The sequence below is a fragment of the Corythoichthys intestinalis genome, chromosome 18 (genome assembly GCF_030265065.1).
Source record: "Corythoichthys intestinalis isolate RoL2023-P3 chromosome 18, ASM3026506v1, whole genome shotgun sequence".
In the NCBI taxonomy this organism is placed as follows: Eukaryota; Metazoa; Chordata; class Actinopteri; order Syngnathiformes; family Syngnathidae; genus Corythoichthys; species Corythoichthys intestinalis.
This window is the reverse complement of record NC_080412.1, coordinates 14,928,301-14,948,057: the sequence shown is the minus strand read 5'-3', so window position 1 is coordinate 14,948,057 and position 19,757 is coordinate 14,928,301. Positions and strand designations below refer to the sequence as shown.

Sequence of the window (19,757 nt, the reverse complement as noted above, 5' to 3'; positions counted from 1 at the left end):
CGCGTACTTACTTTGTTTCGATCCAAAAACTCCATGTAGCATGGATCACTGAGTGTCAAGACACAGCTGTGAATAGCCACAGCTGGATTTTTGGGGGATTTTATGGGTGAAACATGGTAATATAACAAGGGTTGCGTTGCAGACATCAAGGAGTGGTTGTGATGTTCGTTTTCATATATTTACCCTTTTAAACGTTTTTTTTTCCCCCCAACTTTTTTTTTTGTTTGGATCGATTATTTATCATCTAACATATCGGAGAAAATGCGACAATAACAAGAAACATAAAATTAAGCGACAGGTAGATATCCGTGACTTTTTTACAGACGCCATTTTTTTCATTGTGACATAATTTGTTTAAAAGTTTAAAATATGTGAGTGAATAATTTTTTTAAGTCGTTAGGGTTTTTTTCAAATGAAATATGAGACATCATTTAATGATTTGAAGCTAAAAACGACAGACATTTTGTATAATAAATATAATTAATTACCTTTGTTATATGGCTGGGTTGAAACAAAAGTGGTTGCGCGACGTCTAAACAGGGGTTTTCAGGGTAAAACTGACAGATTAAAAATAGTTTGGGGGCTTCATGCGCCATGAATCTGCTATGGCAGCATATACACATATTGTTCTATCAAACACAACAGTTGTTTTAGCTTAAAATACAGCAGTTTCTTTTAAAGAGGAGTCCAAGAGCAGAAACTGCTTTTTCAGGCTTGTCTGTGTTTTCCGCCATATCCATCTTGCCTCTTCGGTCCTTGGGTGGTTTTGGCTAAGCAAAGCAAATGACCGTCTAAGGTGCTAGTCACATGATCTGTTCGAAAAAATAATGTTGACCCATTATAAAATATCTTTTTTCCATTTCATTCATTTTTGTCGTCTGTTTTAGTGTTTTACAACTTTTATAGACAATATTTTTCAGGAAAAACTCTTAATTTTTAAATCAATATATAGGAAAGTCAATGAAATGCAATGAAAGTTTTTGGCCGGGGGGGGGGGGGGGGGGGTGTCTGGTCCCCCTATAACTCCGCCTATGCGCAAGACGTCCAAATCCATTGCGTTCATTTGGCCCTCCTGGGCTTAAGTTTAGTATTTAAACTTTTTCGTTTATTTTCCATTTCAACATTGTCTAAAGAAAATACTACTAGGAAATGTGGTTAAATAAAAAAATGTTTTTTTTTGCTCAACTGTGTTAAATTATAAATTTGATACGAAAATGAAAAACTGCGCTCAAAAGATTTAAACTGCGCTCAAAAGATTTCTTTGATCACTAAAGTAAATTCATTATTAGTAGTATCTTATTACACGTAAATGAAGGTGTTTTTAGTTTTTTATATATATATATATTTGCAGTATTGCTACTCGCTACTTCCTGCCTCCATAATGACGTCATCTTTCCCAGTCACGTGTCCTCTACGTTCCGTCTGGAAAATCGTGTGGAATAACCACGTCCCGCTATTAATAACTACTCACCACAGTACACGTCTGTTTTTTTTTTTCTTTTGGCACCCGTTCGCAGCATTGTGGAGGTCGCGCTGACTCGTATTTAAGCTCAGCCACTATGGAGGACGTTTGGACGTTTACGGACTTCGAATCCCACCAGGAAGCCTCTTGGCCGCTCTTGTCCACCGGCAGCAGTTAGCATCTGTTTCCTTCTTAAACCAGTGCCTTAAATGTCGTTTTTTGATAGAAGATATATACAAGTATGCACGTTTTAGTTTTTCTTACCGAATAATTCATCGTTTATGGTCTTAATAATCGCCGTAACGACACGCTAATAAGCAGTCCATCGACCTCAGTGGTGCCTTCAATGTCACATCTTTGCCATTCGCCATGACTGGAAGAAGCTTTTGAGTTTTTCTTTTAGTACACCCGATTACAATTTTCATCGACTATGAAGGCGTCCCTGGCCCCCGGCATTCGGCTTATCACGTCTTTCTCTCGGGACAGCTGGTGAGTTGACTAAACAATGAAACTCACAGTTTTTCCTCAAAAACTTTTTCAGGGTGTCAGTGAACGTCGCACTGGCTGCCACTGTTGTTGTGTGATAAGGGCGAGTTGGCCTTATAAGCTTATCTCGCCCCTTGGGCGGTGATTGATTTGCCTAACAACATCAATGTGGACAATCAATATTTGACAGTAAACACAATGCGTCTTTTTTGTGTTTTAAGAAATAAGTCATTTCTCATAGCTCCTGCTCGACCTCGGGGTTTTATATATTGCTTTGATGACAACCTCACCGCACCAGAATCCAATAAGTAATTGCTCGTTTTAGACATCTCTGATTTGACCTTTACCGAATCAATACGCACAGATAGCTGTGGATATAAGTAGCATTTAAAGAATTCGTCCACAACCGGTTTTATACCGGCTTTTATCACGCGAAAAGCATCTCGATTCGCCCTACTTGGATGGCAGTCCAGTGCGCGTGACGGAACACCGCCAAATCATCACTTTTCGCAATGGAGTTTCGTTCACACAATAGTGTTTCCTCCATTCTTGCATAATGTAATATGTTTGGACATTAAAACCAGTATGACAGCATGATTACCATAAAGTAATTAAAAAAAAAAAAAAAAACTATATTTTATACTGGCAATGTGTTTGAACATTTAATTTGGTATTACACAGTTATACTGCTGCCCAAAAGTATTGGCACCCCTGCAATTCTGTCAAATAATGCTCAGTTTCTCCCAAAAAATAATTGCAATTACAAATGCTTTGGTAGTTATATCTTTATTCATTTTGCTTGCAATTAAAAAACACAGAAGGAAAAAAAATAAATTACATCATTATCATTTTACGCAAAACTCCAAAAAATGGGCCGGACAAAAGTATTGGCACCCTCAGCCTAATACTTGGTAGCACAACCTTTAGACAAAATAACTGCGAACAGGCAAGGGTGGAGATGGCTTTAGCAACGAAACTGTCCCTAAGTCTATTTGTTCTTGCTTTTAAACACTCATAGCGTCTCCCAGAGGGGAACATTTCAAACATTGCTATGCTAACGCTCCGGGTCACCTAGCCAATCATCATCGCATTTGCAACGCCGTCACCACCCCCTTCCCTTCTCCCCGCTCCCGCTCTGCTCTCTCCCAGGCAGCTGTGACAAAATCAGACAACTCGCACTTAATGCAACCAAATTGTAGTAATATGCCCCTTCACATCCTCAGCAACGGTAATGGCGTTGCAAACATGGGAAAAGTAATTGATTAGATTACTCCCTAATGAAAAAAAAAAAAAAAACGCTGTTTTTATTACTGGATTTGATATCAGCATTTTAGTACATCTCCGGGAGCATTCTGATGTAAATTGTGTTGTAGTTTTTACTAATTATTAAGCAATATACTGTATAACAGCATAGTTACCACACAATTGACTTCAATAAGCATTTTAGTACTTGTTAATTTTCTTAACATGAAGTTACCTCAGCTCATTTAACAACCTGCGTTGATTGTCGTTCTCGCTCAGATCTTTGAAGTGCCATCTGAGTTCCTATTCAAGCTTCTGGTAACTGTACTGTGTCCTGCTTTGAACGTGGAGGGTTGAACGATCCCCTAATTAAACAAATCTTCCATTAAAATTTGGCCCTGCAAGAAAATCCCTTCTTATTTTGAGTATGAGTACTTTTGGTTCCTCTGCAAAAACATCTCATTAAGTCCTCATCTTCTCCACAGGTATCGAGGCTTCATTCTTCTTCTTACCTTCCTTTTCTACACCGCCTACCACCTGTCACGGAAGCCCATCAGCATTGTGAAGGTAGCAACGACAACTGATCAAGCAGCAGATGTTGGTGGACCCACTTTTTGTCCCTACTCATTTCAGAGTGAACTCCACAGAAACTGCAGTGGCCTCATCCACCCGGCCGACTTGAACATCACCAACAATGTCACATGGTGCAACTGGGCTCCCTTTGGTAAAACTTTAAACTTTTAGATGATTCCTTAGCACAGGTGTGTTAAACTCATTCATGTCACGGGACATACTGTATTTTTGGTTCCTTTGGGAGGGCATGCCTTCTTTTTTTGGAGCTGCGGACTGACTTTTTTCCCTGGCAGCCGTGACTGATAATTGAAAGCTCAAAATTAAAGCCGCAAATTGCGTTCTTTCCAGACCAGGACAACTATAAGACACTCTTCGGCGTCTTAGACAACTCCTTCCTGGTGGCCTATGCCATCGGCATGTTTTTCAGGTGCATAGCAACCTCATCGACCTTGAAGTCCACTTCATCCTGATGGAAACCTTTAATACGCCGTGCTTGTGTCTGCAGCGGGATTTTCGGAGAGCGCCTACCGCTCCGTTACTACCTGAGCGTTGGCATGCTGATGAGCGGTCTGTTCACTTGTCTGTTCGGCTTGGGGTTCTATTGGAAAATCCACTCCTTGGGCTACTATGCCGTCATTCAGGTCTGTTCACACTACTGTTGTGACGATACTAAAATTTTAAACTTTTTCAGCAATGGTAGATGTCCCATCATGTGGCTTTTTTCAACATTAGTTTATCACTAAAAGACGTATAATCCATTTGAAGTGGGAGGGTGGCTGCAAATCCTCCCACTTCAAATGGACTGGACATCTAGTGATGTTAACTGCAACCAATGAGTTAACAAGAAAAGTACCGTGATTTATTATTATTATATAATAATAATAATAATTAATAATAATATTTTTTGACTATAAGGCTCACCTGACTATTAGCTGCCACCCACCACATTTGATACGAAAACAGCATTTGTTCACAGATAAGCCGTACTGGACTATAAGCCGCAGCTGTCCTCACTGTATTATGGGACATTTAGGGTATCAGATATTAATCAATAACACTTCATTTGACGGCATCATAAGACTTTCATAAGTCCAAATGAAACACCATGAAGCTCTGAACCAATTGGTTGCAAAGCTTCATTGGTTCAAGAATCTTCATTTGGCCATAACTGCTCCCTTTGGGGGGACAGTCAACCTCTGCTGCCACCTGCTGTCAACATTGTTGTCGTCCAACATGCCTCCGAGCATGCATTGCTGCGCTACAGATATAAATAACTATCAAAATTCCAGTTCTGCGCTAATTATTTCATCAGTTACTTTTCTAGTTTCAGCGGTTGCTAGTAATTGTATTTGGTAACACTTTATTTGACAATGGCGTCATAAAACCATCATAATTATGACCTGACACTACTATGAGCATGAATGAATGCTTGTGACAGATGTCATTTTGTGTCATCCGATAAATCAACTCACTTTTGAATGGATGTAAAATATACGAGCTAGACATAAATGGAGTTAGTGACATAATTTGTCGGATGACACTTAATGGCACAATTATGATGGTCTTATGACAGTCTTATGGCGCCACAGTCAAATAAAGTGTTACCAAATACCATAACTAGCAACTAATGAAACAACTGGAACAGTAACTGAAGACGTAATTTGCACAGAAAAGGAATTTTGATTGTTATTTACGTTTATAGTGCTGCAATGCATGCTAGGAGGCTTGTTGGACGACAGCAGTTTTCACAGATTTTATGCGTCGCTGTCAAATAAAGTGTTGCCTATAGACCCTACCCACGTGACGTCACAACTCCGTCCTCCTGACTGGTACCGCCCAATTGTCCGTCAACACATCGTGTTTACCTGTTACGGCTACGTACATTCCTCCTATTTACGGCGTGTTTTTCTGCTCGTTAACATTAATAATCAAAATGGTGAAGGCGTGTGTGGCGGTCGGTTGCAATAACAGAGAAGATAGACGGAGAGACTTGAAGTTCTACCGGATTCCGAGAGACCCGGAGAGGAGAGAGCGAGATGTGCTGCTGCAATTCGACGAGAAAACTGGGCTCCAAACGATTACCACAGATTATGTAGTAGTTATTTTATATCTGGTAAGATGCATTTAATATATATTTAGAGGGTTTTGGGCTGACAACCACAATTAAGATCATTGCTAAGCTAATCGCCGACAACATACACGTATGTATGTAGTGAGAGTGCTATCGCTAAACCATATAAACATTAAAAGCCCTAGCTCCATTGACAAATGACATGAAATACATTAGACTTGACAGTGGATGTTAGCAAGAACAAAAGATTTTGAATTGAAAATTTCGTAACTCACCTTTCCAAGCACAAGATAGATTCCTGCCGAATTTTCGTGGACGAGGACCTGTTTCACCCAACCAGCAACGAAGTATTTATAAGCCTCCAAGCTCTTAAAGTTTTTCAAACCTTCGTGAGAATAGGCTGATTTTGTGTGGACAAGATAGTTGTACATATCAGGGTAGCTAGCAGATGTCAGGCAAATACGGCGGAGACAGCGGGTCGAAAAACATCGATTTAGGCATCAAATATGGATCTGGCGAATGGATAAACTGAAGCTTTTCCACATAACGCCTTTTATGCAACGCATCAAGTGAGTTTACGGCATCCGAAAGCACCGGGTCTTCCATGAAATGCATTATAAGTTGCTCGATCAATTGAGACCATTGATAATACAGACACAAAATGATGGACAAGGGGGCGGAACAATACAGCGATCACGTGATTTTGTGACGTCGGTGGGTAGGGTCTATTCACTTAGATAAATCAACAAATAAGCCGCACTGGACTATAAGCCGCAGGATTCAAAATGAGGGGAAAAAGTACCGGCTCTTAGTTCGAAAATTACAGTACAAAAATATCCTCCATTACTATCAAAAGTAAATCAAATTCACCCCATGACAATAAATTTCATTTTTTATCATTTTTGACTCTGGCTGCCATTGACGATCATGGACATCCAATCCGTTTTGAGCCGTTATAGGGTTGACAATGAATATTCACAATTTGAGCAACTGAGAGCAGTTGTGTATTAACTCAATTTTTGTCATTTTTGATTCATTGGCTACCAATTTCAACAGTAGAAAACAAATCCGACGAACGTTCATTGGCCCCTCCCAGTCAAAATGGGTGGGACGACTCTCACCATCAATGGTAATCAATAATACCTTGCTATATTGAATGCTCCCCTTCCATGAAAATCTAACATTACTTTATTTATAAGACATCTCAGTCAAGGAACTCTTAATCAGCTGTAGTTCCTCTGCAGGTGTTCAACGGGTTGATGCAGACCACCGGGTGGCCCGCCGTGGTAGCCTGCGTCGGCAACTGGTTCGGAAAGGGGAAGTGAGTACACCGCTTTACGATGACTCGGCATTGTCTCCTCGCGCGTGTCGCATTTCGACACATCTCGACAAATTCCTTGCTAGAGTGCAAAAAGGATTTTTCTCAGAAGTGCAGCCAAGCAAGCGTCACGTCACACCACACTGCACAGCCGCATGAACAAATTTATTGACATTCTAGTCAATCAGCACCTGCGCTAAAATTTCACCCGCAAGTAGGAATGGGCGATTATACGATTGTAAATTTGAGGTCAATTTCAGTGATCAGCAGTGAGCGGGTTTTCCCGATTAACCCTTTACTGCGCACTCATTTAAATAGTAGTGCTGTGCGATATTACTGTAGGGGAAAAAAATGATCACAATATGGGTTATTTTATATGACGATATCAATATGCTCAGTTTAGCTCAAATATAACGATATCTAATCATCTATTAATACTACAATCATGTGGAAAAAATTAGGACACCCCATTAAATATTCAATTCTTTATTAGGAAATGTTCACATATCAATGTCTGATCTTGTTCTTCTGTATCCCTGGAAAATAAAATGATTTAATTGCAGGTAAACAACTAAAATTAACATTGTTTTGCTCATTAATCAGAATTTTTCAACAAAAATGCATATTCTAACTGAGGAAAAACTTAAGACACGCTACCACCTAATAGCTAGTGATACCCCCTTTGGCTGAAATGATTTCAGTGAGACACTTTTTGTAGCCATCTACCAGTCTTTGAATTCGGTCTGAAAAAAGTTTGCCCCACTCTTCAACGTAGAATACTTTCAACAGTGACTGACTGCTGAAGTGAGAGAAAACAGCATGGTGTGATCAAAGGAGCTGTCTGAGGCCTTCAGAAAGAATATTGTAGACGCTTATGAGTCTGGTAAGGGATTTCAAAAGATCTCAAAAGAATATCAGACCGATGTCAAAGACTGGTAGATGGCTACAAAAAGTGTGTCACTGAAGTTAACACTAGTTACTAGGTAGTAGGGTGTCCTAACTTTTTCCTCAGTTAGAAAATGCATTTTTGTTGATATATTTGTTTTAATGAGTAAAACAAGGTTAATTTTGTTGTTTACCTGCTATTAAATCACTTTCTTTTCCAGAGATAAAGAAAAACAAGATCAGACATTGATATGAGAGCATTTCTCAATAAAGAACTGAATATTTAATGTGGTGTCCTAATTTTTTCACATGACTGTATATACTGTACTATAGATACTATATTTAGTTACCATAATATAATCAATAATAATTCATTCTAATATCAATATTAATTAATTATGTTGACTGTGTTCTATCTGGGTTGTATGTGTTGCTATTTTCAATTGTCTTGCATGCATTATTCACATACAGTTGGCTGGAGGAGCCAATTTTCTTACTACTGAGTGGAGATATTGAACTCAATGTAGGAGGTCAGTGCAAATTGGACGCCATCTGCTGGCCAAAATGTACACTGCAGGAACAGGTCTATTTATGGAAATAATGACGATAGACTTGTAAAATGTTGATGGAAAGTTTTATATCGATACATATCTTCATATCGTCCGGCACTATTAAATCGAATAAATAAAAAATAAAAATAAATAAAAAACTTTTGAGTGTCTGTGGGGGACATAACCACATAAGTTGATTTCTCATGAAAATTCCCCAGAATCAACAGAAAGTGACCCGAAATAAAGAAGTGACCCAGGAATGTAGTAATCTTTTCTTTAGCCTCGCTCTACTTTCAAAATCTAGAACAGGCAAAGTGTGGTTATTTCTACTTCAGAAAATATTTTGTAATAAAAAGGTCCTGTTATGTACTTGTAATTACAGCAACGTTTTTCTATTGACATTAACAAAGTGTTTAGGTTAATATTGAATCATCTATCACCGTCAATGGCACTGAAACATAATCATATGGTCAGGCGCGGCTTCATCATGGGTGTGTGGAATTCGCACACGTCAGTCGGCAACATCCTGGGCTCGCTCATCGCCGGCGTTTTCGTGTCGTCGGCATGGGGACTGTCCTTCATTGTGCCGGGCCTCATCATCGCCTCAACAGGAGTTCTGTGCTTCTTCTTCCTGGTCGAAAGTGAGTTCCCCAGTAGCTAAATTGAGTTGGAATTCTTTTCCCATCCCTCGCTACTGACGCCTCTGTTTTGTTCAGAACCCGAGGACGTGGACTGCAGTCCTCCGCAGCATCATGTGAGATTTCAGCACCTTTCAAACACGAGAATGCATGAAAACAACAGTGTGTGCGTGTGTTATGTATTAGAATGACTTGGAAAGTGGTGAGACAGAGCCTCTCCTGCAGAGTCCGTCTCACGTGGCCAACGGTTCCATCACCGCCGCCCCCGTCGAGATGCCGGAGATTGCTGCCGGGCGCTCGGAGGCCATCAGCTTCTGCGGAGCACTCAGTATACCCGTGAGTGCTTTTTTAAATGGACATTAAAAAAACCTTTTTATATGATTTAATTTAATCATTTACTTTGGCTGTGAATTAAATTGAGTTTATCTCGTCCAATCCATTTGAACTGGGTTCTGCCAACTCTCCCAATGGACTGGACGTCTATCGCCATCAATGGCAGCCAACGAGCTATAAGTTGCTTGCCAACTTCATCGAAGTCTTATTCCAAATGATAATACAGGTAGTTCCCGGGTTACGACGTACTCCACTTACGTGATTTCGACTTTACGGCACCAGAGTCTCGTCCGCCATTTTGTCTACATTTTTTTTTTTTTTTTTTTTTTTTTTTTAAGTCTCATAAACAGTATCATAGACTTCATAATGTATTGGCGGGGCCGATAAATAGGGGGCCTGCACTGTTGGCGAGGCCGTCAAACCTGACCGAGTGGAATCACAGACAAAGAGCTTTTTTTGTTGAAAATTCTTGTGAATAAATGCTTAAATCCCTGAATTCTTTATAGATATGGACGTAAAACAATCTAAAAAAAACGTGCAGTTAGCATTTATTTTACGTAAGTATGTCTAAGTACAATACTAGTTTGTTAGTAAATGTAGCTAGTGGCTGCCTCATGTAAACAGAGCTTTTCCGGTGATAATTCTTGTGAATGAATGCTTAAATCCTCGCATTCTTTATAGATATGGACGTAAAACAGTCTCGATTCTTGGTTAAAAGCAGAAAAAAAAGCGTGCAGTTAGCATTTATTTCACGTAAATATGTCGAAGTACGATGCTAGTCTGTTACTCAATTAGGCGGCCACCATATGTAAACTGAGCTTTTCCGGTAAAAATTCTTGTGAATAAATGCTTAAATCCCTAAATTCTTTATAGATATGGACGTAAAACTGTCTCGAATCTTGGTTAAAAGCAAGAAAAAACGTGCAGTTAGGATTTATTTTAAGTAGCTATGTCGAAGAATGATGCTAGTCTTGCTTTTTGTTGTGATAAGGGGGCCGCCACAATGTTTTTCTCCATTGAAAATTCTTGTGATTAAATGCTTAAATCCCTTAATTCTTCATAGATAAGGATGTAAAAGAGTCTCGATTCTAGGTTTAAAGAAAAAAAAACGGGCAGTTTGCATTTACTTTACGTAAATACGTCGAAGAATGATGCTAGTCTGTTACTCAATGAGGCGGCCGCCATATGTAAACGGAACTTTTCCTGTGAAAATTCTTGTGAATAAATGCTTAAATCCCCGAATTCTTTATAGATATGGATGTAAATCTGTCTTGAATCTTGGTTAAAAGCAAAAAAACAACAACGTGCAGTTAGCATTTATTTTACATAGCTATGTCGAAGAATGATGCTAGTCTCTTAGCTCTTTGTTTTGATAAGGGGGCTGCCACAATGTTTTTCTCCATTGAAAATTATTGTGAATAAAAGCTTAAATCCCTGAATTCCTTATAGATATGGACGTAAAAGAGTCTCCATTCAAGGTTTAAAGCAAAAAACCGGGCAGTTTGAATTTACTTTACGTAAATATGTTGAAGAATGATGCTTGTCCGTAGTGGTTAATTTCTCTGATTGATTTTTTTCACAACGTTTCAAAATGGTGCGAAAAATATAATAATTACCTGGAATCCTCGAACAAATCACTCCTGAGACAATCCTTCCTGTTTGTTTGCGGTACAGCTTTTGTACTTTTTCAATCCTAAATCAGGCGTTGGATCACTGCAAGCATTGACTCTGCGTCCGACTGCGAATGACTAAAGCGGACTGGAGCCGGCTCCCAACTTAAAGGTGTTGCGCAGTGAAAATGGAATCTGACCTGTCAATCATTATGAAGTCTATGACAGTACCTTATTGTTCCTCACAGAATCCTTTTTTTCTTTACTTTATTAATATGACGTGGTTTGTTCTCACTAAACGTGAAGTTGTTCAGCTTGACAGACAGCAAACAAGGCAATTGTGCTTTTGGAAGCTTTTCACGTCCTTCACTTTTGACAATTTGTAAAACTGCAACACGTATAATTACACTTATGTTCAAAACGAGACACATTTTAACAATAAAACAACTTGTGTTTAAACGTCCATCTAGTCTGACCAGTATGTAAATTTAGTAGATTAAATTAGCCTAATTTGCGTAACAAAAGTTCGCTAGCATAAATGCTACAAATGCTAACGTATTTACAACTCTCATAGCAGCTGTTAACGTAATTACAGTGCATCGACAAACATATATGAACTGAAACAATTTACAGCCTTCTGTAGGCCAATCAGAGCGCAGCTATCCTTAATCCATGTCAGATATCTGAGTCTGCTTCTCAGTCATACAAGTCAACAGTCCAGCCAGACCCAACGCTGCCACCAGAAGGCAGTGTATCCTCCATCATTAAACAAAATACAATACTTTTGGTTAGGTATTTAAGGTTAAAGGGATTAAAGGGTTGATTCCGATTGATGCGGAAATCCGAGTTACTTCGCTAGCGTAAGAACGGAACTCGTTCGTAACCCGGGGACTATCTGTGTCTTATTTTTGAAATCGAAAAGTGTGCCTGCCATTTGCAATTGTATCTGTCTGGGGTTTGCAAAATGGGGCGGGGTTTGCTCGGTGTGTGGTGTAAGACAGGGCGTGGTTGAGGTTAGGATTATGAAGAGGGTTAGGTCTGGATCACATCACGCCTCCATTTTGAGAATCATGCGCATTACACCCATCCAACCACACCTCTTTTCCCCATTCGTACCGCAGGGCGTGGTGGAGTTTTCGCTATGTCTGCTCTTCGCCAAGCTGGTCAGCTACACCTTCCTCTACTGGCTGCCACTCTACATATCCAACGTCGGTCAGTGTCCATCCATGTTCAGCTTCAATCACGCGCGCAACCACTAGTAATGAATGCGTGTTCATATTACAGCGCATTTTGAGGCTAAAGAAGCAGGAGACATGTCCACGCTTTTTGACGTGGGAGGAATTGTGGGTAAGTTGACAGATTTTTTGGGAGTTTTTTTTTTTTTCAATCCCTGATCTTATTTTAGGCTAACTTGTCAATTGTCGTATTGTGTGTTTCCCTTACGCCAGGCGGCATTATGGCGGGTCTCGTGTCCGACTACACGGGCGGTAGAGCCACCACGTGTTGTGTCATGTTGCTGGCTGCTGCACCCATGGTGAGCGTTACCGCCATTCTTAAATGAATTAAAACACACTTCGCAAAAGCCAATCCATTTCTGACTGGGAGGGGCAAATGAACATTCAACTGCATTCATTTGCCCCTCCCACTCAAAAATGGATTGGACAGCTAACGTCGTCAATGGCACCGAAACAGTAAGGGTGTGACAATATATCGATATGGTGATATACTGTATTGCTACTGAATTGCCCCAAAATCAACAGGAAATGACCCTGAAATGGCCCAAAATCGACAGAAAGTGACCCGATCCAAAAAGAACAAGTGATCTGTAAATCCCCCAAATTAAACGGAAGTGACCTGTAAAATACCCCAAATTAACAAGAAGTGCCCCAACATCTATAGGAAGTGACCCATGAGAGAGCAAAGCATCCCCATGCATTTTCTACACTGCTGGCCAAAAGTATTGGCACCCATGCAATTCTGTCAGATAATGCTCAATTTCTCCCAGAAAATGATTGCAATTACAAATGGTTTGGTCGTAATATCTTCATTTATTTTGCTTGCAATGAAAAAACACGAAAGAGAATGAAAAAAAAATCATTATCATTTTACACAAAACTCCAAAAATGGGCCGGACAAAAGTATTGGCACCCTCAGCCTAATACTTGGTAGCACAACCTTTAGACAAAATAACTGCAAACAACCGCTTCCGGTATCCATCAATGAGTTTCTTACGAAGCTCTGCTGGGATTTTAGACCATTCTTTTTTGGCCAACTGCTCCAGGTCTCTGAGATTTGAAGGGTGTCTTCTCCAAACTGCCATTTTCAGATCTCTCCACAGGTGTGTTCTATGGAATTCAGGTCTGGACTCATTACTGGCCACTTTAGAAGTCTCCAGTGCTTTTTCTCAAACCATTTTCTAGTGCTTTTTGAAGTGTGTTTTGGATCATTGTCCTGCTGGAAGACCCTTGACCTCTGAGGGAGACCCAGCTTTCTCACACTGGGCCCTACAGTATGCTGCAAAATTTGTTGGTAGTCTTTAGACTTCATAATGCCATGCACACGGTCAAACAGTCCAGTGCCAGAGGTAGCAAAGCAACCCCAAAACATCAGGGAACCTCCGCCATGTTTGACTTAGGGGACAGTGTTCTTTTCTCAGAAGGCCTCGTTTTTTTTCCCGTAAACTCAATGTTGATGCCTTTTCCCCAAAAGCTCTGCTTTTGTCTCATCTGACCAGAGAACATTCTTCCAAAACGTTTTTCGGCTTTCTCAGGTCGGTTTTGGCAAACTCCAGCCTAGATTTTTTATGTCTCTGGATCAGAATTGGAGTCTTCCCGGGTATCCTACCATAGAGTCCCTTTTCATTCAGACGCCGACGGATAGTACGGGTTGACACTATTGTACCCTCGGACTGCAGGACAGCTTAGACTTGTTTGGATGTTAGTCGAGGTTCTTTATCCACCATCCGCACAATCTTTTGATTGAAATCTCTCGTCAGTTTTTCTTTTCCGTCCACATCTAGAGAGGTTAGCCACAGTGCTGTGGGCTTTACACTTATTCAGGGTACCCGCGGGTTATTAAAAGCATTAAAAAAGCATTGAATTTAGTTTTCCATTATTAAAGGTATTAAAAGCATTAAATTAGCGGTCGTAAGTCTGGAATTTTTTCTCAGTGGTTTTAATTTTGAAAAACATCTCAGTGCAACCTAAATTATATCCGTGACGAAGTTTTATTTATTTATTTTTTAATCCAAGATGACGCGTAGAATTTTTACGATGCGCTGCACCTCGTGCGTGTGCGCCGTTAGCATCATTAGCAACATCAGCAGGCAATCGCACAGTACTGTGTGCTAACGCAAGGAACTGCTCAGATGCCTTCGTTGTTATGTTCGGCGAAAGCCTCAACAAGACAACCAAGTCCAAACAGATGGACCAGCATGTGAGGTATTGGATCGGCGACCAAGTCGCATCCAGATACTTTGGATCGCAGTTTATGGTTCATGCGAAGGCAGTGGACCTGCTTAACATTTCAAAGTAAGTTGCCAATTTCTCCAATTAAAATGTGTTAGATGCAATAATGTATTTCTGCACGGTTTGCCTTTTGAATGAATGTGAATTTCGCAGTTTCAACTCAAGAGTTAGCCATGTTCAATGGGGTATTGGCAGGTGCACTAGCCTTAGCATGGATAAAACGGAGTCGTGGATTCACCATCACTCTCAGATACACAACACGGTTGACACTGTCTATTATTGGAACAAGTGCGGGGTAACGTTGATCTGAATAACATGGCATGGTGATAGGCAAATTATAATGTAGGTGATAGTAAAACACCTCCTGGTATATTTAAATGTTTTTCTTGATTAAATAAGAGTATGGATTTTCTCTATCTGATTAAAAGAAATGTCTTAAATAGCTAACAAAGGATTAACATGTGTTTTTTATACTTCTTGTAATATGATTAGAAAAAAACAATTACCAAGGGAAATGGTCATGTGTCACTTTTTTATTTTGTGGTAATTAATGGTAAACTACTGCCATTTAGTGGCTGTTTTTTAAACTTTCACTGCCAATTACAAGATTTTCCCAAGCACTTTACAGTTAAGGTGACCAACTTGACAATCACCAACCTACCACCTTGACTAGGTCCTCTTAAAAGGGAAACCTGTTGTATGTATTGCAAATGTAATTTCTGAAGTTGCTTTACAATAATAGTGTAAAATCCATTTTATCCTGGGGAAAAAAAATTCTGAAAGACCTTATATTTAAATTTGTTTTAATTGGATCTTCAATAAATGTGCATTCTTTTGTCAAACACACTTAGTAATTGAGGTTAAATTTGATGTTCAGTGCTTTTTTTTTTTAATATAATTCAATATTATCTAAATATTGGGTGTGAGAAAAGTATTAATTTTCAGTTGAAATGGCATTAAAAAAGGTCTTAAAAGTCTTTAATTTAGATTTATCAATCCTGGGGGGACCCTGTTATTGATGACTAGGAATGGGAACCTCTTGGTACCTCACTATACGATCTGACGATATGGCGATACAACGATTATCGATGCATTGGTGAGGAAATCATTCTAGGATATTCTACAAACAACTAATAAACAGAAAACAAGCTTCTGCTGTGAATTGGAATGAGTTCATCACTAGTAGGCATCCAATCCATTTGAACGGATTGAACGTCTAAGGCGGTCGGTGGCAGCCAATGCCAGGCAATGAGGTAATTTTGGGCCATTTAAGATCATTTACGTGTTGATTTTCAGTTACTTCCTGTTGATTTGGTGTATTTTAGGGGTCTCTTCCTGTTTATTTTGAGTTACGGAACAGGAAATGACCTGGGAATTACCCAAATGAATAGGCAGTGACTTAAACTCAACAAGAAATGACCTGTAAATGCCCTAAAATGAACAGCAAGGACGTGTAAATGCCCTGAAAATCATACAGAATGACTGTGAATGCTCTGGTTTCGAATGAACGAATGTTGCCAGTCTAAATGGATTGGGCGTAGAGCACCGTCAATGCAGCCTTTGAGTTAACTGAGACATGGTGGAAGATTTTGGTAGCAACTTTTTGGTTCATTTTTATTTTTTTAGACATTGACACCTTAGACATTGACATTGACACACAATATCTCGATTCTTGGCAGGAGCATATCGATAACCTTTTGAGAATCAAAGTATCACGATATATCACCGTTTCGATATTTTGTCACCCCCCTATTGATGACACTGCACACGTTAGACACAGGAACATTCATGTCTCTGGAGATGGACTTCTAGCCTTGAGATTGCCCATGCTTCCTCACAATTTTACTTCTCAAGTCCTTAGACAGTTCTTTGGTCTTCTTTCTTTTCTCCATGCTCAATTTGGTACACAGGACAGAGGTTGAGTCGACTTTAATCCATTTTAACTAGCTGCAAATGTGATTTAGTTATTGCCACCACCTGTTATGTGCCACAGGTAAGTAACAGGTGCTGTTAATTACACAAATTACAGAAGCATGATTTTTCAAAGGGTGCCAATACTCTTTTCCGGCCCATTTTTGGAGTTTCATGTAAAATGATCATGATTTTTTTTCCCCCATTCTCTTTTGTGTTTTTTCATTGCAAGCAAAATAAAAGGTATTACTACCAAAGCATTTGTAATTGCAATCATTTTTTGGAAGAAATTGAACATTATCTAACAGAATTGCAGGGGTGCCAATACCTTTGGCCAGCAGTGTAGTTTGTTTTATTTTCTATGACACTAGCGTTCATACCAAAGTGCACACTTCAGATGTGTTTACTTCAAAATAAAATCCCTTTTCCCTCAAACAGGAAGTAATATTTAATTTAGTCGGGTTGCTTACAGCTGTGTCTAAATGACTAAAGATTATTCTGGTTCTGATTATTTAATCTCATTGTTTTTTTTTTGGGTTTTTTTTACCCTCCACAGCTATTCCTTTACAACCACATCGGACAACGGAGCCTCGGCACGACCATAGGTAACATCATACTCGATAAATATCTGTTTGACTTCCATTATTAATTAATAAATCCATTCGGCGTAAATTTTGTTCTCCTCCCAGGCATGCTCTTGGTTTGTGGTGGCCTTGTCAACGGACCTTACGCCCTCATTACTACTGCTGTATCGGCCGACCTGGTAAATTTCTCAGATTTTGACCTTTTGTAACTGACTGCACCTAAACAAATATTTTTCCCTTTCAAGGGCACACACGAGAGTCTGAGAGGCAACTCCAGAGCGTTGTCCACGGTGACGGCCATCATCGACGGGACGGGGTCCGTGGGTAAGAGGTCGCCGACGTAGGGAAAATGGTGACCGCTGGGTCAAACTGTAGCTCACCTCTCGTGTGCGCTCTCCGCAGGCGCCGCGTTGGGGCCGCTTTTAGCCGGGCTGATATCGCCATCGGGCTGGAACAACGTCTTCTACATGCTCATCTCCGCTGACGTGCTGGCCTGCCTGGTAAGTGTTGTGGAATCCCTGTTTAAGCCTTTCTAGGGCACTCACTGAATTCATTGACCAATTGACGGTGCTAGACGTCCAATATATTTGGACTGTGAGGGGCGAATGAACATTAATGAAAAGAACTGGGAATCAATAAAAGTGGTGTTTATGAGAGGTTTAACGAGGAAATTGTGTCAATTGTGAATATTTTCATTTGTCTCTGTGCATCTCCCAGAGTTATTTTGGTATGCCGGGTCACAACTGTGTCCAAGGGAGACCTAATGTATGTGTTTGTTTTGTCAGTTCTTGTCCAGGCTTGTTTTCAAGGAAGCTCAGGGTTGGTGCGGACGTATTCCCAGAATCAGAGGGTGAGTATCATCCAACCCTTTTCTGGTGATTGGTCCTATTATAACCTTTTCTAGTCACTCATTGAACTCGTTGGCTGACAGTGATAGCGATAAACATCCAATTCATTTTGGATGGGAAAGATGCTTGTACGATAGATAATGTTAATATTTCAATTTTGTGGATTGCGTGACCCAAAATGTCATATGCATGTATGTGGACAATCAGGTCTTATACAGGGGGTGGATAATGGAATGATGGAAACACATTAAAAAAAAAAACAACAAAAACTAATTTAATATGGTGTAGGTACGCCTTTTGCGACAATTACAGCTTCAAATCTCCGAGGTATTGATTCATACAACTTGTGAATTGTTTCCAAAGGAATTTTAAGCCATTCTTCAGTTTAGGGCTGCAGCTATCGATTATTTTAGTAGTCGATTAATCGATGAACTATTTAGTTCGAATAATCGGATAAGGAACATAAAAAATTAAAATACCTGAGCTGAGCCTCCAACGGTATTAAAAAAGAAAAATGATCTATGTACAACAAAATAATAATTGGCTAAATTACATAGCAAAAGTCTGCTAGCTTAAATGCTATAAAAACAATTTTTAACAATGCTCTTAAATGGTTCAGACACACATTCCCACAAAAAACGGCAAAAGAAAACCTATCAACTAAAATACGCGCAAACAAAAACTTAGCTTCGGTTGGTCTTAACAGGGAGTAGCTGGATTCACCCATGTGAAATGAGGCAGACTAGAGGGCAGTGTATCCACCCAAATCAATAAATCTAAATGCAAACACTTTCAAAACAAACCATTACAACGGCACTTTAATTAAACGAATACTCGAAGCAGCAAAATTTAATTCGAATCTTTTTCTTCTAATCGAATACTCGAGTTAATCGATTAATCGTTGCAGCACTACTTAGTTAGAATACCTTCTCTTTTAGAGACGATGGCAGTGGAAATCGACGTCTTAATTGAATCTCCAAAACTGACCAGAAATACTCGATAATGTTGAGGTCTGGGGATTGTGCCAGCCATACGAGATGCTCAACTTCATTAGAATGTTCCTCCTGCCATTCTTTCGTCTTTTATGTTCAATGATTACGATGCCAAAATGTTAAGCGTTTCCATTATTTTGTCAAAGCCCTGTATATGATTTGTTTGATTACCAAAAATAGTCATTTGCCCTGTAAAGGGTTGAGCGATAATGGCTGTGATGTCTTACAGATACAAGGAAACTTGAAAAAAAGGAACAACAGACGCGTGACAAGCGCTCCTTACCAATGCTGATCACATCATTCTGATTGACCGCAACTCAAGCAAGTCTTTCTTTTAATGACCAAGTGGAGAACTCCAGTCTGCCTCTATCGAGGCACTTCTCCTTTGAAACACACTCTGACGTGCTTATTTGAATATTATTTTATCATTAAAGTGTACATACATTTCATTTGGCTTTAGTGGTTTCTCTCTTGCATTCATTAACTTGTCGGATACATATGCACATGCAGTGTTCACACAGCGGCGCTGTAGACTTAAAAGTTGTTTGCAAAGCGACATTAATTGAAAGAAGAAGATGCATGGCATGCGGAAGTCGCCAGGTAAGCTGCGTTCGATCAAAACAATGGGTTATTTTTCAGCGTTTCAGTCAGCCGAAAACTGAATGGAGATGTTTTCGTCTCAGCCAAGTTGAGAATCAACCTGTAATGATCAACCAATGTGAAGGAGCTACTCTTAAATTTGTCAAATGGCCAGATGAGGTGAGTGGACTCATCTGCCTAATACGA

General features: G+C 39.7%; 1 protein-coding gene across 2 annotated transcripts; it reads left to right on the top strand.

The window, feature by feature from the left end:
- Positions 1 to 1,392: 1,392 nt before the first annotated feature.
- Positions 1,393 to 19,420, top strand: slc37a2 (solute carrier family 37 member 2). 2 transcript variants are annotated; one of them, XM_057819977.1, is made up of 18 exons: positions 1,393 to 1,951; positions 3,676 to 3,757; positions 3,824 to 3,914; positions 4,112 to 4,190; positions 4,269 to 4,404; positions 7,079 to 7,155; positions 9,063 to 9,229; positions 9,305 to 9,342; positions 9,452 to 9,562; positions 12,291 to 12,381; positions 12,454 to 12,516; positions 12,618 to 12,703; positions 17,104 to 17,152; positions 17,237 to 17,310; positions 17,377 to 17,455; positions 17,534 to 17,631; positions 17,917 to 17,981; positions 19,201 to 19,420. In XM_057819977.1, the coding sequence occupies exons 1-18, from the start codon at positions 1,893 to 1,895 to the stop codon at positions 19,214 to 19,216; spliced, it is 1,461 nt and encodes a 486-aa protein (XP_057675960.1). In that variant the 5' UTR covers positions 1,393 to 1,892; the 3' UTR covers positions 19,217 to 19,420. The 2 variants fall into 2 exon arrangements, with proteins under 2 accessions (XP_057675960.1, XP_057675959.1); XM_057819976.1 differs by having other exon boundaries at positions 9,413 to 9,562.
- Positions 19,421 to 19,757: the final 337 nt, after the last annotated feature.